Source organism: Neolamprologus multifasciatus, chromosome 5, assembly GCF_963576455.1.
Source record: "Neolamprologus multifasciatus chromosome 5, fNeoMul1.2, whole genome shotgun sequence".
NCBI classification, from domain to species: domain Eukaryota; kingdom Metazoa; phylum Chordata; class Actinopteri; order Cichliformes; family Cichlidae; genus Neolamprologus; species Neolamprologus multifasciatus.
In genome coordinates this window covers 18,268,469-18,282,892 of record NC_140443.1, presented here as the reverse complement: position 1 = coordinate 18,282,892, position 14,424 = coordinate 18,268,469, and the positions used below count along the sequence as shown (strand labels likewise).

The window sequence follows — 14,424 nt, the reverse complement described above, 5'->3', positions numbered from 1 at the left end:
CATATTACGTTTTTCTTTCTTTTTTTCTGTTTACATTTGAAGAATATTTAACTTCGTTGACCTCTTCAGAGTATTAACTGGTATATGTATTAGTTGGCTATTTTATTTTGTGTAATTGATGAAATGACAGGCTGATATAGGTTAAAGATGGTTTTGTTGTGACTGAAGCAAATATTGTTCTTCTTCAAATATTGAATTAAATGAAATAAATTCACTTGTTTGACTGTTGTAGGTTTTCATATTTAGGACAATCATTTTTGCATGTAGCAGCTGCTGAGCAAAAGTTATGTAGTTCTAAGTAGGCGAAAAAAATCATATCTGTTTTTATTTTAACCTCCAACCTCCAGCTTATTAAAGACCTGCACTCCTCCGTTGTATAGCCATACTTTGTAAAAACAAACTTCTCTATGCTTGCATGCATAAGCAGTTCGATTCGGCAGTTTAATGCATGATGCAAGCGCACATTTCAGTGATGGATCCATGTTTTATGTTTTTTATGTGTGAAGGCAGAAAGAATTACTTGCCTGCATGTATGTGTAAACCGATGCAAGTTGTTATTACGGTACGTGAGCACAATTGTTTATGTGTGGGTTTGGAGAGCAGAGCTCGCCCACACTGACCTTTGCAAGGAGAAATATGTGTTTCTGAATTAGTACTCTTTTGCAAGATGCTTCAACTACAGATTCATATCCATACATGAGTAGTCATTATTAATTTATTGCAATACTATCTGGAGAACTTAATAATAATGGGGCTTTGATTTACTTGCTTGCATGTGTTTGTGTTTGTGAATAACTGCAAGATTGTTTTTTCTTTTATAAACACTACTCAAATACTGAAGCTCTGAAAACTGTGCATGTGCCACCAGATGGCAAATGGAATTCAAAATTCCCTCAGGAGTTGGTGGGGAACAAAACCAGAGAAAACCAGAGAAAAAGTGAAAATCTTAATTCGTCCAGTGGTCAGAAATGCAGCTCCTTCTACTACTGGGTATATCAGAAGGCTTCCTTGAACTAAAAGGTTTGCCAGACCAGTAAAAGCTGGCTGCATTATGCTCAGTCTTTGTATTAATTGGTTAAATTTGGTTAGTGCAGCTTTAAATAATAGGTGAAATATGCTTTCCTTTTTACATATTTCTGTTGTACTGAATGATTGTGCATGTGTCTCCCTATTTTAGGTCCCTGATGCCATTCTGAAGTGCCAGCGTGCGGGCATCACAGTGCGTATGGTGACAGGAGACAATATAAACACAGCCCGAGCCATAGCCATCAAGTGTGGTATCATCCACCCAGGAGAGGACTTCCTGTGCATCGATGGCAAAGAGTTCAACAGGAGGATCCGCAATGAGAAAGGAGAGGTACAGCAAATACTGTCAGTGTGAGAGGAGGTAAAAAGTGAGCCACTCATGGAACAGAGTTGCAGAGGTTAAGGAAAAATAAGCATAAGTGTTGCTCTTGTTCCTCTCTTTCAATTTGTGTTTGTGTGTGTCTATGTGTGTGTGTGCAGGTGGAACAGGAGCGTATCGATAAGGTTTGGCCTAAACTCCGAGTACTGGCTAGATCATCCCCAACCGACAAACACACACTCGTCAAAGGTGAATTGGTTGCACACTTTTTGCTCTGACTTAGACAGAGATCATTACTGTTGCCTTTCCTTGTTTCTTGAGTCTTTGTCCTTCATGTGTATATGCGCTTCCTCCTATGCTGCTTTGTTTATCTCTTTATTGCAGGCATTATTGACAGCACTATGGCAGACCAGAGGCAGGTGGTGGCTGTGACTGGAGATGGGACCAATGATGGGCCTGCTCTAAAGAAAGCTGACGTTGGATTTGCCATGGTAAGCAGCCCTTCTTTCCTGTTTTGTTTGGCTGTTTGTTTGTGCCTTATCTTGCATTCTTGTGAGACTGATCTCAGTCAACATCTGCAGATGTCTTTTTCACCTCTGCAGTGTTTAAGAACTCTTCTCAGGCGCTCTCACTCTGGCTGTGTGGATAAGGAGCTCCCCCTAGTGGATTTATTTATTAACGCAGTTATTCTGCAGAAGATTGTTCAGCTTGTTAAAAACGTTATAGCAAAAACCAATATATATATATTTTAATAGGTCTTATGTAACATGAGTTGCAGCTCTCCTTCTACACTGTGGTCCTGTAAGATACTGTAAAAAATGATTTCAGCTTCTGTGCTTAAGCAGGAAATCTGATTGAAGGAGATTTGTTTGGGCTCAGATTTCAACCTAATCACGCACATTAATTAATTTAATGAGACATGTTTTAAAAGATGTCCGCATAAGTATTCACTCCACACTTTCACTTATAAGGGCATCCTTGTCCAAATCCAGCCACTGCCTAGAAGGTGCTGCCCGTGCTTCTCCTTCAAAATATAACATAATACAGAAAGAGAGTCCTTCCTACAGTCTGTGCTTTACCTGATTACATGCACACTGACTCCTTAGGTAGCTGGTATTATTATTAAACACAATAGTGACTCATCTACAGGGTCCAGCTTTGTCCAGCTGACTGCAGAGTTGATTATATGGTTCAACGTTATTTTTAACGTGGTAGGCTGAGAAATACTGCAGTGTGATGAAGTTAGAAGGACAGCAGCTGTTAAATAGAAAACTCCAGCTTCTTTCTCACTGCAGCTTGTCATCATTCTTCCAGGGTATTGCTGGTACAGATGTGGCCAAGGAAGCATCAGATATCATTCTCACCGACGACAACTTCAGCAGCATCGTGAAAGCAGTTATGTGGGGCCGAAATGTCTACGACAGCATCTCCAAGTTTCTTCAGTTCCAGCTTACTGTCAATGTTGTAGCTGTCATTGTGGCTTTCACTGGTGCCTGCATCACACAGGTCAGAAGGATGAAAAAGATTTCAAAGTAATACCAGCCCGCTATCATGGTCATTTTTAACACAGTTGATGATGATGAAATGGAATTTCATCCAAGTTGGTTTACTGTTGCCTAATCAGTAATTCGAAAGATCATAAGTGCTTACAACTTCAAGAAATACACTTATGTTTCATGCCTGGTTATATTGTAGTTCTATTATTCTCTTCTGTTATTGATACATGTTACTGTCACCTTTCTTTAGGACTCTCCTTTGAAAGCAGTGCAGATGTTGTGGGTGAACCTTATCATGGATACTTTTGCATCCCTGGCTCTGGCGACAGAGCCTCCCACGGAGTCTCTGCTTAAGAGGAAGCCATACGGTCGCAATAAGCCTCTCATCTCCAGCACCATGACAAAGAACATCTTAGGACACGGAGTCTATCAGCTCATTATCATCTTCACACTGCTCTTTGTTGGTACGCACGGTTATTTTGCTCTGTTATACCGATGTAGGATATTACAGATTTAAAGACTATGGCATCAATCTGACTCCCTGATTCTCTTTCTTTTCCTTCCAGGTGAGCAGATCTTTGACATCGACAGTGGCCGCAATGCTCCTCTCCACTCTCCACCCTCTGAGCACTACACCATCATCTTTAACACCTTTGTCATGATGCAGCTGTTTAATGAGATAAATGCCCGCAAAATCCACGGAGAGAGGAATGTTTTTGACGGTATCTTCAGGAACCCCATCTTCTGCTCGATTGTTTTTGGCACGTTTGCTGTGCAGGTAAGTGGATGCATTAATTCCTGAAATTACTTGTTTTTCTCAGTTATTTTTAATTTCAATTATTAATTATTATATATTTTTTCAGATAAGTAATGGTAATTGTCAGTTTTCTGTGTACTTTATACTTTGCATAGATCGTGATTGTGCAGTTTGGAGGGAAGCCATTCAGCTGTCAACCTCTAGACTTGGAAAAGTGGATGTGGTGTGTTTTCCTTGGGCTGGGGGAGCTTGTGTGGGGACAGGTAATAGGCAAAGTTTTCCCTTTCTAAGTCTTTTGGTCAATTTTCCTGTCTGTGCATCTCTACAGTAAGTACATCACTTAGTGCTTTTACTTCTCTGCGGGTTAGGTGATAGCCACCATACCCAATAGCAGACTGCGCTTCCTGCGGCGGGCAGGGCAGTTAACTCAGAAAGATGAGCTGCCAGAGGAGGATGTTAATGAAGAAAATGAGGAGATTGACCACGCAGAGAGGGAGCTGAGGAGAGGACAGATCCTCTGGTTCAGAGGACTCAACCGCATTCAGACTCAGGTGAGGGCAAGTTCAATCCCAGTTAATATATGGATACAGCATGTGGACTTTATGGTTACTTGTTTAAAAATCAGTTTAAGATTCCCTTTAATTTTACACAATAATATGCTGAGTTCCATAATAATAATATAATAATTTTGTCCAGTTATATAATAAAAACACTAAAAGGTAAATATGTCACCCCTAATATTTACTAAAAAGCCTCTCTTTTACTGTTTGTCTGTGTTTCTCAGAAGACCTGTTTTGTGTAGGTCTCTCCACCTCAGGCATTGCCCATGAGGAAGTGATAGACTGTATTTTATATGTTGGTCATGTTAGTCAGTCACAGTTTCCTTTTATCTCAAGATGAATTACTCAGGAGCATAAAGATGCCACTTTCCCTCGCTGGACTGCCTAGATCACCGCCGTGGACCTGTGGAAGCTCCAAGAGTTAAATACAAGTATATAGCCACTGAACTGTTTTCACATTTGTGAGCTCTGCAGACCGGTATCACTGTGATATTGCAGACAGTCCGGCTTGTGTGCTGGATCTGGTTTCGTCTCACTGATGTGTTATTGATGGGCCTGGGTGTAGTACTGTGGACAGATGCTGCCTAACATCCGCAAGAGCAAGTTAAAAAACTACAGCCAGAACAGTATCTGTGCTGTACGCAAATGTCAGTGTTTAGTGTTAAAGTATAGAATCCTTATTAATAAGCTGGTTATGATCAAATTAAAATGAGTCATTGTGGTCAGCTGTGGTCAGAAGTTTACATACAGTCATCATGGGCATGAATGTCATGGTACTTTGGAGCTTTTAATGATTGCTTTGAACTGTTCTTTTTCCAGGGTTGAATGATTGTACAGCGAATGTCTTTAATGACTTTAAGAAACAATAACTGGGTGCAAAAGTTTGAATTTATTTTGTATTTTCTCTGATCCATATCTAAGCTCAAATATATATTTACACTTTAATAAAGTCTGCTTAAGGTTCTACAATGCCTTTTAAATTGACTTTAAGGCTTAATAACTTCTCATTAGTGATCATGACTGATCAGTCACACTCACATTCAGAACAATATGAAAGACCAAGGAACTCACTGAGGATCCAAGAAGGAGAACTGTAGATTTACACAAGATGGGACGGTTTCTTTCCGGAATCATCAATTCAAGCAATTCTACCTCAGAACAAGTTAATTGCACGTATGTACAATTTGCCAAGGTCTGGAATAAGAGCCAAACTTTCATCATCAGATGAGAGGAGGTTGGTTGAAGTGGTAAATTCTGCATAATCATTGTACCCTGAAAAAAGAACAGGTCAAATAAATCATTTAAAGCCCCAATTTACCATGACATTGACACCCATGATGAGTACATATAAACTTCTAATCACAACTGTATATGCATTGGTCAGGAATTTAAACAAAAGAAAGAAAAACGAAACCCAATTTTAACTAAATCTTAACTTTCTTCTTCAGTGAAGATGTCACAAAACAACATGCACTGGATGATGTGAATGGCTGCATCTGTGACTTTAATTTGTTTACATCAGATAGTAAGTCAAAGGGTGGGATCACCCAAATTAAAGGAAAACAAAGCTTTTGGCAGTCTTCCTCTTATGCTATCTGGCCATGCAGAAAGTTCTGATTTGCCAAGGTTTTGTAATATCATATTTTTAGGTACTGAATACAAGTTTGTTCTGTGGTGCTAATAACGTAGAACAATAATGCAAACAACATCAGTGTTACTCTGGGTTAAAAAAGAAACACTATCAGAACAAACATGAAATGTTTGCTTTGTAGAAAGTTCTACTGTAGACTGATCACGCTTACTTCTCTTAAATTTTACACGAAAATGATTTGTGTTTTTTTTTTTCCAGAGATAAATATTAGCTACTGAATTTTAATAAAATGTTTTTAATGTTGTTCTGTATCAGCATCACACAACAAATCTGAAGGGAACCCAAAGTATTTGCATGGCCACCATTATAGCTCACATGTAATTTGGGTGAACCAGCTCTTTAGATCAGATTCAGTGTTTTTGTTGTGGGGACACCACACCCTGACCTTTAGCTGCCCTCCATCATGTCATGACTGAGATACTCCCTCTACCACCAGTCACCCTACCAATCAACCTGTGTTACCATTTGGTCTGTGTCACTCTGAGCAGCCATTTGTCCTCTCCTGTCCCGCTCTCCTACAGATTGAAGTAGTCAACACCTTCAAGAGTGGCACCTCCTTTCAGGGGGCAGGGGCTCTGAGACGCCAATCATCCACCACCAGCCAGAACCAGGATGTAACCAATGTTTCTAGTCCTAGTCACGTGTCCTTGTCCAATGCCCTTTCCTCTCCTACAAGCACTACTGCTGCTACTGCTCCTCCCACTACTGGCCGTGAGTCAGAACTCTGTCAGTCTGCTTCTCCACTCTCTTTGCTTCAGGGGTGCCATCCTGTCATGAGCAGAAAGTTATTTTTTGTAGTTTATTGATTTATTTGTTTTTAATTTACAACAACAGTCTCCATCTTGAGGTTGGCATTTCTGAAGATTTATTTTTTTTGTCTTTCGTTCTTACTATTTGCGTTTTCATTTTCTCTATTTCTTCTGTCTTTTTCTTGTTCACGCTGGATTTCAAATTCATCTTGATATCTCGTCCCATGGTTGGGTGTACTGTCTTCTCATTGGTGAATGTGTGTTTGTTTCCTCAGAGTGCTAGGAGCGCAGGACTAAGGGTGATACCCACGGCGTGACATTTCAGGTTGTGAGTTTGTCTCCCTCTGCTCATCTTCCATCCATCATCCCCTCATCCAAACCTCACATTTTTATGTCTTTATAGACATTAATGTGAACTAATTCCAATCAAATCACCAAGTAACTGGGTGAACATTCAAGTATAAGTTGCAGTTTTAACTTTTGTTTGTTTGTTTTTTTACCTGGGAGTGTGACGCTGTTGTGGCAAATCACATTGGCTTGGCATAAAACAAATTTTACCTCCTACATGTCCTTTGAGCTGAATCACCAGCAGTGACAAGAAAATATTAAGGTAGCGGCAGTATATTTGGCTTAAAATATTTTCACATTTGACTGCCACATTGCAAACTTTGAGGCGAGTGTGTATTTTATTCAAAAGCGTCTCTGTTATTTAATGATTTGCCCACCTTCATCTTTCTGTCTCTCTCACTCTCTTTTGCACACATGGACACACACATCCTCACTGACACAACCTGCTTTATGAAAATCTAATTAAATCCCATATGAAGGTTGTGCGAACTGGAATCGGGGCCAGGGTACTCACTATAAGGCAGTAGTGTACCAATAATTCATCCCGTCTTGTTGCTTCATACTGTTGGTGTAGTTGACTGTCATGTTACCATAGTTACAGACATAGATCCTCTGCAGCAAAGTAAAATCAGCCCCCACCCTTTTTTGACACCCCATCAGTGTTACTTGTCAGACATCCTGTCACATGCAATCATCCAGACAGGCTTCTGTTTATTATTAATTTTCATTTCTCTCCTTACACCTACTCTACCACAGTTACTGCAGCACTACCAGAATGTTTGCCATATACTATGCACTATTCTCAAAGCTTTATAAATCTAATATCTTAAAATTAGAAGGAATATTGTAGTCTTAAGGTTTGTGGCAGAGTTTAAATTTCAAATACACTACATGGACAAAAGTATTGGGCCACATTTCGTAATTACTGAATTCGATTGTTTTCACCATAAAGTTACAGAACAAGGTTGTTCTAGCATCTTTTGGGGCCCCAGACAAAAATTCACAGAAGGACCCGCCAACAGCATTTGCTGCCACTTTGTTTTAAATAATTTGACACCACCGCCACAAACAGTAGTCCGATAAAATGACAGTAAAACATTACTTATGGCAGAGACCATGTTTATTTTGGTAACAATGCCCAAGACTAAGTTAAAAACTGTTAATACTGTAGCTAGCTTCTGTGTTGCTTTAACATGCTAGCTATGCAAACAGGCCCATTGCCAGTGTCCTAACTATGCTGCTCTGCTAGCTAAGTTAGCTAATGTTAAACATCTAAGTAAAGAGAAGAAATAACTTCATGTTAGTGGAAGCTTCGTGATTTTGACTGTCTCTCCCCTACATTTAAGGCTAGACTAGTAGCATTTACTGTAGCTAGTGAGCAATATATTTATTAGCCATTATTGTTTGCTTCATTCCCCACTGTCCTGCTTTTTTCCCTCTTCTTCTTCTGTCTATTTTCACTCCTAAAAGGTTTCCTAACATTTGGCTTGTTTAAACAGACTCATGTGTGCCACTTGCGGTGGGAGTGAGTAAAGGTGGGCAGGGCCCCTTAGGGAAGTCAGGTCTCAACTACTGGCATTGCAAATCTTGCATATTCCATTGCTGTAGTTTGAGGTTGATCAGACCTTGGCGTCCCCTGCTGGCCTGGGACTCCAGGCAGCAGCTTGCCATGCCTGGTGGCAAGTGAAGGCACATAATGTGTAAAGGTTATCAAGTCTCTGCTGAGTCAGTAACTGCAGGGCTCCAAAACTCCTCTCGCATCAATATCAGCATAAAAACTGTGCAGCGGGAGCTTCACAGGCATGGGTTTCCTGTCCCAGTATTTTTGTCCACTGCTCCTATTCACTGCTCCTGTGAAGAATGAGAAAATGGGTTTCTTATCTTTAATTAAACGTTTTATTAACTGGAAACACAAAATACATAAAAGCATTGATATGTCGTTGCTACATTCAACAGCAATTTATTTTCATTTCTTTAGTTTCAGCTACTTTAAACAAGAATTGTGTTAATAATGTAAATGTAAAGCCAATTATCAATTAAAACCCAGCAACAATACTGATGCAGTTTTTTCCAAATACCTCACATTTTTGTCATGATTTAGTTTCTTGTAAAACGTTAGTAGGATGTTTTTACAAAATAAATTGAAGATGCACACAGGGTTTATGAAAACAGCAATTTGCCATAGTCTGTGACTACTGTGCTACTTTTTAGTCTCAATAAATTGTCACATAGTTGTTTGGACCTTATACTTGAGTGTTTACTTCGACGTGCATGGACTCAGGAACATGCTTTGACTGTCAGACGTCTGACAGTAAAACTCTTATTTTCATTATTCACTTCCATGTGTTTAGTGTCTGTACTCTGTGTGCCGGTGTTCACCACTCCCTCACTGTCCTGTTGTCATGTTGCATGTAGTTTGTGTTTAGCTCCTGTTCATTTTCTGTGTTTGTCACATTTTAACCTGCTGTGTTTGCCCGTTGTCTCAATGCCACTGTTTTGCTTTTGGTTTTATTGTTTTGTTGTGAGTTTTTACACTGCGATGCTTGTGTTGAGCCAACCTCATGCAGGCTTGACTGTCCATTGCCCTGTTTGAGACCATGCCATACCCACCGTGTGCTATACTCGTGTGTTTGTGTGTCCCACTCAGAGTCTGTGTGGATATTGTCCCAGACAGTGTTCTGGTACCTTCAGAAGTTTTTAAACCACTTGATTGGATCTCTCAGATCTAACCTCCTTCCTTCTTACTGACCTCGTCCACCAGATTTCTACAAACTTGCATGTGATATTCTCCTTTAAATTTTCTGTAAGCATTCCATTTATTAACGTGGCTTGTTTCTAGGTATACAGCACATTGGACTAAAGCGTATACTTACAACGAGCATTCGTGTTGCTTTGGTATTTGTTTTTCTTGAAATGTATGATTTTGTTGTGTTTTTTTATGATTGTGTTCCTCACAGTTTTCCTTAGTGCACGCCAAAATTGAATGACTTGTGACTGTAGTCATCTTGTGAAAGCAGAACACAGGCTGCAGTCGCCTTCTCCCTTGCTGTTCCTCCACCTTCTGCTCCTTCTTTAACTCTTTATCCTCAAATGAGAGGATCCCTCCTTCTATGCCCCTTTTCTCTTCAAACCCCCCCCCCCCCCCCCCCCCCCCTGCCTTTTCTTTCATCTCGAGGGTACCTCCAACCCTTTGATATTGTCTCCGGCATCACCTCTTACCATTTTTCTTCTTGTTTTTTTGTTTTGTTTTGTCCCTTTCCATGTCAGATCCGAGTTGTGAATGCATTCCGTAGCTCCCTGTATGAAGGCCTGGAAAAACCAGACTCCAGAACATCCATCCACAACTTCATGACACACCCTGAGTTTAGGATAGAAGACTCCACGCCCAACATCCCCCTTATTGATGACACGGACGATGATTCTGCTCGTAGAAGGATGAAGTACTCAAGCCAGCCCTCGTCCCCTAACAAGAACAACAACGCTATTGACAGTGGCATTAATCTCACTATCGATACCAGTAAATCAGCTGCGTCCTCCAGCCCTGCCAGTCCTCTGCACAGCTTGGAGACAAGCCTCTAACCCTGATCCTAAACTCAGCTCTAACCTCTAATGTTGTTTCCTCACATTGTCGGGACACCTTCTCCAATTCCTCCAGACCTTTAACTGTAACCATACAAGTCTTCACCCCCAAATTTTCACCCAATTCTCAACTTCGAGCTCCCCCAAACCGCTACCTACCGGCAATGCAGTCCTGGGGGGAAAATGTCCACCATTTTCCCTTAGCCTAGAGCCCTTGAAGCGCTCTGCTCCTTTCAAAGCAGAGAAAATCTAAGTAATATGTCAAGGTGAAAAGAAAAAACAAACTAGCATACAATCAAAAAAGCGCAACAAAGCCACAAAACCTACACAGCCATCCTGCTTTTGTGGTTGTATGAGTACAGCGGCAGTCACGGTGGCGTGTATGACAATACACTTGTACTGGTTAGCATGTACTGTATAAGCGTGGGTCTGACTGCACATATGTACGAACGGTGTCTTTAGCGACACTGGGAGGAGGACAATGAGGAGGGAGACTGCTGAGGAGTAAAAATCACACAAGAGGACAGACTTTAAACTCTGCTCACTCTTCCTCTCCTCAACGAAAAACATTGTTAATACTGATAATAGTTTAAATTAAATTGAAAAATATTGTTATTATTCTAATTCTGATTCTGATTATTATTGTTCTTATTATTGTTGCTCCTGCATGAATGTACATTACCCAGGTTTTATTTAAAAGGCTTTTAATTTTATTGGAGTTCTTTGGTTCTGATGGGCTAGGCCTCACTGTGGACTGCGATTTTAAAGACAGCATCTCTGAGTTTCCGGCCTGCAAAGTCCCCTCTTCTGTGTGGCATGAACATGTACCCAACTGTACAAATTTATTTCATCCATAAACGGAAATGTGTATCGAGGTGGTAGGGCTCAACTTGCACAACAGTTTTGCACCTGTCCGTAAAGAGGAACGCAAAATAATAATAATGATGATAGCATTTATGGGATATATTCTATAAATTTAAATACATATAAATATATTTAGAGAGAGTTTATCTTTGTTTGTTGGCATGTTGCCTTGTTCCTGCTTCAATGGCTCCAATACCTTTGACTTATTTATGTCTTAAAGAGAATGTAATTTGTTTACAACCTCGTAGAGATAAACTTCCTGGTTTCTAGAAGGAGGAAGGCGAAGTCGAAGCTCAGATGGACCAGAGCTGTTTCGGTGTGTTATTACTGAAAAACCCTGTGCTGGAATTTGCCTGCTGTCTTGTCAAATAATGTAGATATTTTTAGAGGTTTAACAACAAAAAGAAACCAAAATATAATGGGATACATAGTAATTGTGGAATCTTAGTATTACTCTATATGATTGTTGGGATCAAGTTGGAGTGGCTTGCCTTTGTTTTTTTTCTAAACAGAGGCCTCCTTTTTGTGACAGAGGGGGATATTTTATTCTTTTTATCCACTGCTTCTTCTCTTTTGTTAAGATTATGTCTTTTTTTCTCTGTGCTTCAGCACTGGCCTGGGGTCAGGGCTCGAGTCAAAGGCTGATATCAGGACCTTTATAGCGAACTCTTCTAGATAAACCTGCTTCTTCGAAGGACTTGACGTTTTTAAAAAAAAACAAAAACAAATCTATGACCATCAAAAGGCTGCAGCTGAGTCATATTAGAAATTTGCAGTTATATTTGGCTTCTCTGTACCGCACGGAAATCAAAACGTTTTGGTTGAAAACATTGAATATTTTTTGCGTTGTGTCTATTTTTTATTTAACCTAATGGTTTATTTTTGTTTAAAGGAGTTTCTTTTCCTCTAGCAGAGACACATGCAGCCACACAAAGCTGCAGACATTTTTAACATCTAAGAAAACAGAAAAACTGACAAAAAAAAAAGAAGAAATGAGAACAAAAATGGAATGTTGCTTTGACTCTTTTTCTATATATATATATATATATGAGAAAAAAAAGATTTTCTGCACTATCTGGTTATGAATGAAAACTTCTGTGGTGTAATTCTAGATGTGCTTTTGTGTGTTTTAACCAAGCTTGTCTTCCTGCCGTCACAGAATATACAGTACTCTAGCATCTCAACTGTACTCACTAGTTGTAAACTATTTATTGTGCTTTGACCAATCAGACATTACCAGAGAGATGTTACATACAGAAGGCACATTTACCCAGTCTTATTGCACTCCGAAGGACAAGGCCACTTAACTAGCCTGTACTATTGTATTTCTATTACTAATCGAAATCACTGACAAGCATGACGTGATAGGCTCATTATGCAACTTGAAAAGAAAAAAAAACCTCCAGATTTTTCTAAAAACAAAAATTCTATAAGCTAGTAAAGTATATACGATCGTTTATCCAACAAGTTCTATCTCTCTTCTTTTTTATATCCTCCTCCTCTGTCATTTCCCAGCCAATCTGTCCATCTGGAGAGGGTGCACAAGCTTTACCAGTCAGCTCAGGCGTGTAGAAAACATAACATGGACCATCTGAATAAAAAAATCTGTCTTATTTAAGTTGGAGAAAGAAAAAAACCCAGTTTGGGTTCTAATATTTTGCTTGAAAGCTGTTGATTTCTTTTGTTTTCTTTCCATTGTTTTAACTTGACAATTTATTTGTTTCTCTGTATAAACTGTAAAACAATAAACAAAACAAATACAAAACAATAGCATTTTCAATAATAATAATAATAATAATATTTAAAAAAAGACTTGAGCCAATATTCTCAAACCACTTTTACATCCGGGAGAACATTCAGCTTTAAGGGGATGCAAAGAAACTGAGTTTAAAAAATAATCTTTGTAAATACAGCGATGAGTCCATCGAGGACAGGAACTCCACTGGTGTGGACACAGGAGCTCCTCCTGACTACATCTACCATCATGCACCACAATGAGTCATACTGCCGATGCAGCCGTTTGGTTGTATGTGATCAATCACTGCTCCTGTCAGAAAACATCGTGATTACATCCCAATCATAACACGTGCTGTAGGAACCAATAATAACTTTGACAATGACACTGATAATGATGACGATGATGATAACAATGATACTTTTTGCAATATACTCTCACCTGCCTCGATGTACTGTATTTAGCAGCATGCAGTTTGTGGAACAAAGAAAAAGAGAAATGCCAACAAATAACTTTTTTGGCATACTTAGCCATTTATGGGTAAGTGATTTAAGTGTTCATCTTGTTTTTATGATATTTTTTTTATCTATACAATAATTGTAAATAAAGAACTCAATGTCTTTGTTCATTTAATACTATGCAAAAAGTCATGCTTTTCTGATTGTTACCCACCCTTATTCCTAGAGTGTGTTGCTGGAATGTTTGTGGTCTCAAAAGTCAGTAAAAACAATGTGATGTAATTATTTTCTAGTTTGAGGAAAAAGTTCAATAATGATGATGATGATGAAATTATTATTATGATACCATTAGGAAAATGATAATAATGGTGGTGATAGTGATGATGATGATGATGATGAACTGTGACTCTTGCTGCTTGACTGTCCCATTTACTACATTCCTGACAGCGCAAGTGAACAACATAATAAACAAAAAAAAAAAAAGGAAAAATCACTAAATAAATCTCCCAGAGCAGCATGACCCAGCATGGTGTGTCCTGGCCCCATCTAACATGTCCTGTTCTGATTTGGTGTACGTCGCCTTGTAATGTCAGTGATGACTTTGATTGTTTCACTGTTTTCTGTTATTTTTTCTTTCTTCAACTTTACTGATTTACTTCAAAGGATTTCACAAATTTTAGGATTGTCAGCATCACTGAAAAAGAACTTCCTGATGTTCTTCACCTAAAATCCTTTTATTTTTATGACCGCTTATACTGAGGAAACACCAGAGCGACCTAGGCGACGACCACATAATTACTACCTCCTCATTTCAAGTTGGGCCAGGACTTTCGTTGTGAGTCAGTTCTTGTTTCCCTCTCTCTCTCTTCCTTTCCTTTTATT

The 14,424-nt window shown here is 39.3% G+C and overlaps 1 protein-coding gene across 9 annotated transcripts in view; it reads left to right on the top strand.

Moving 5' to 3' along the window:
- atp2b2 (ATPase plasma membrane Ca2+ transporting 2) overlaps window positions 1–14,032 on the top strand; it is a 75,323-nt gene extending 61,291 nt beyond the window's left edge. For 6 of the 9 annotated variants that reach the window (XM_085160887.1, XM_085160885.1, XM_085160882.1 and 3 more), the window contains 9 exons: window positions 1,178–1,357; window positions 1,507–1,594; window positions 1,730–1,836; window positions 2,660–2,851; window positions 3,092–3,305; window positions 3,408–3,619; window positions 3,754–3,861; window positions 3,967–4,149; window positions 10,174–14,032. In XM_085160887.1, the coding sequence (XP_085017013.1) occupies window positions 1,178–1,357; window positions 1,507–1,594; window positions 1,730–1,836; window positions 2,660–2,851; window positions 3,092–3,305; window positions 3,408–3,619; window positions 3,754–3,861; window positions 3,967–4,149; window positions 10,174–10,485 (1,596 nt within the window). In that variant the 3' untranslated portion in view covers window positions 10,486–14,032. Of the gene's footprint in view, window positions 1–1,177; window positions 1,358–1,506; window positions 1,595–1,729; window positions 1,837–2,659; window positions 2,852–3,091; window positions 3,306–3,407; window positions 3,620–3,753; window positions 3,862–3,966; window positions 4,150–6,330; window positions 6,521–6,833; window positions 6,884–10,173 lie in introns of all 9 variants that reach the window. The other 3 variants (XM_085160888.1, XM_085160884.1, XM_085160889.1) reach the window with 2 other exon arrangements.
- The last annotated feature ends 392 nt before the right edge of the window (window positions 14,033–14,424 follow it).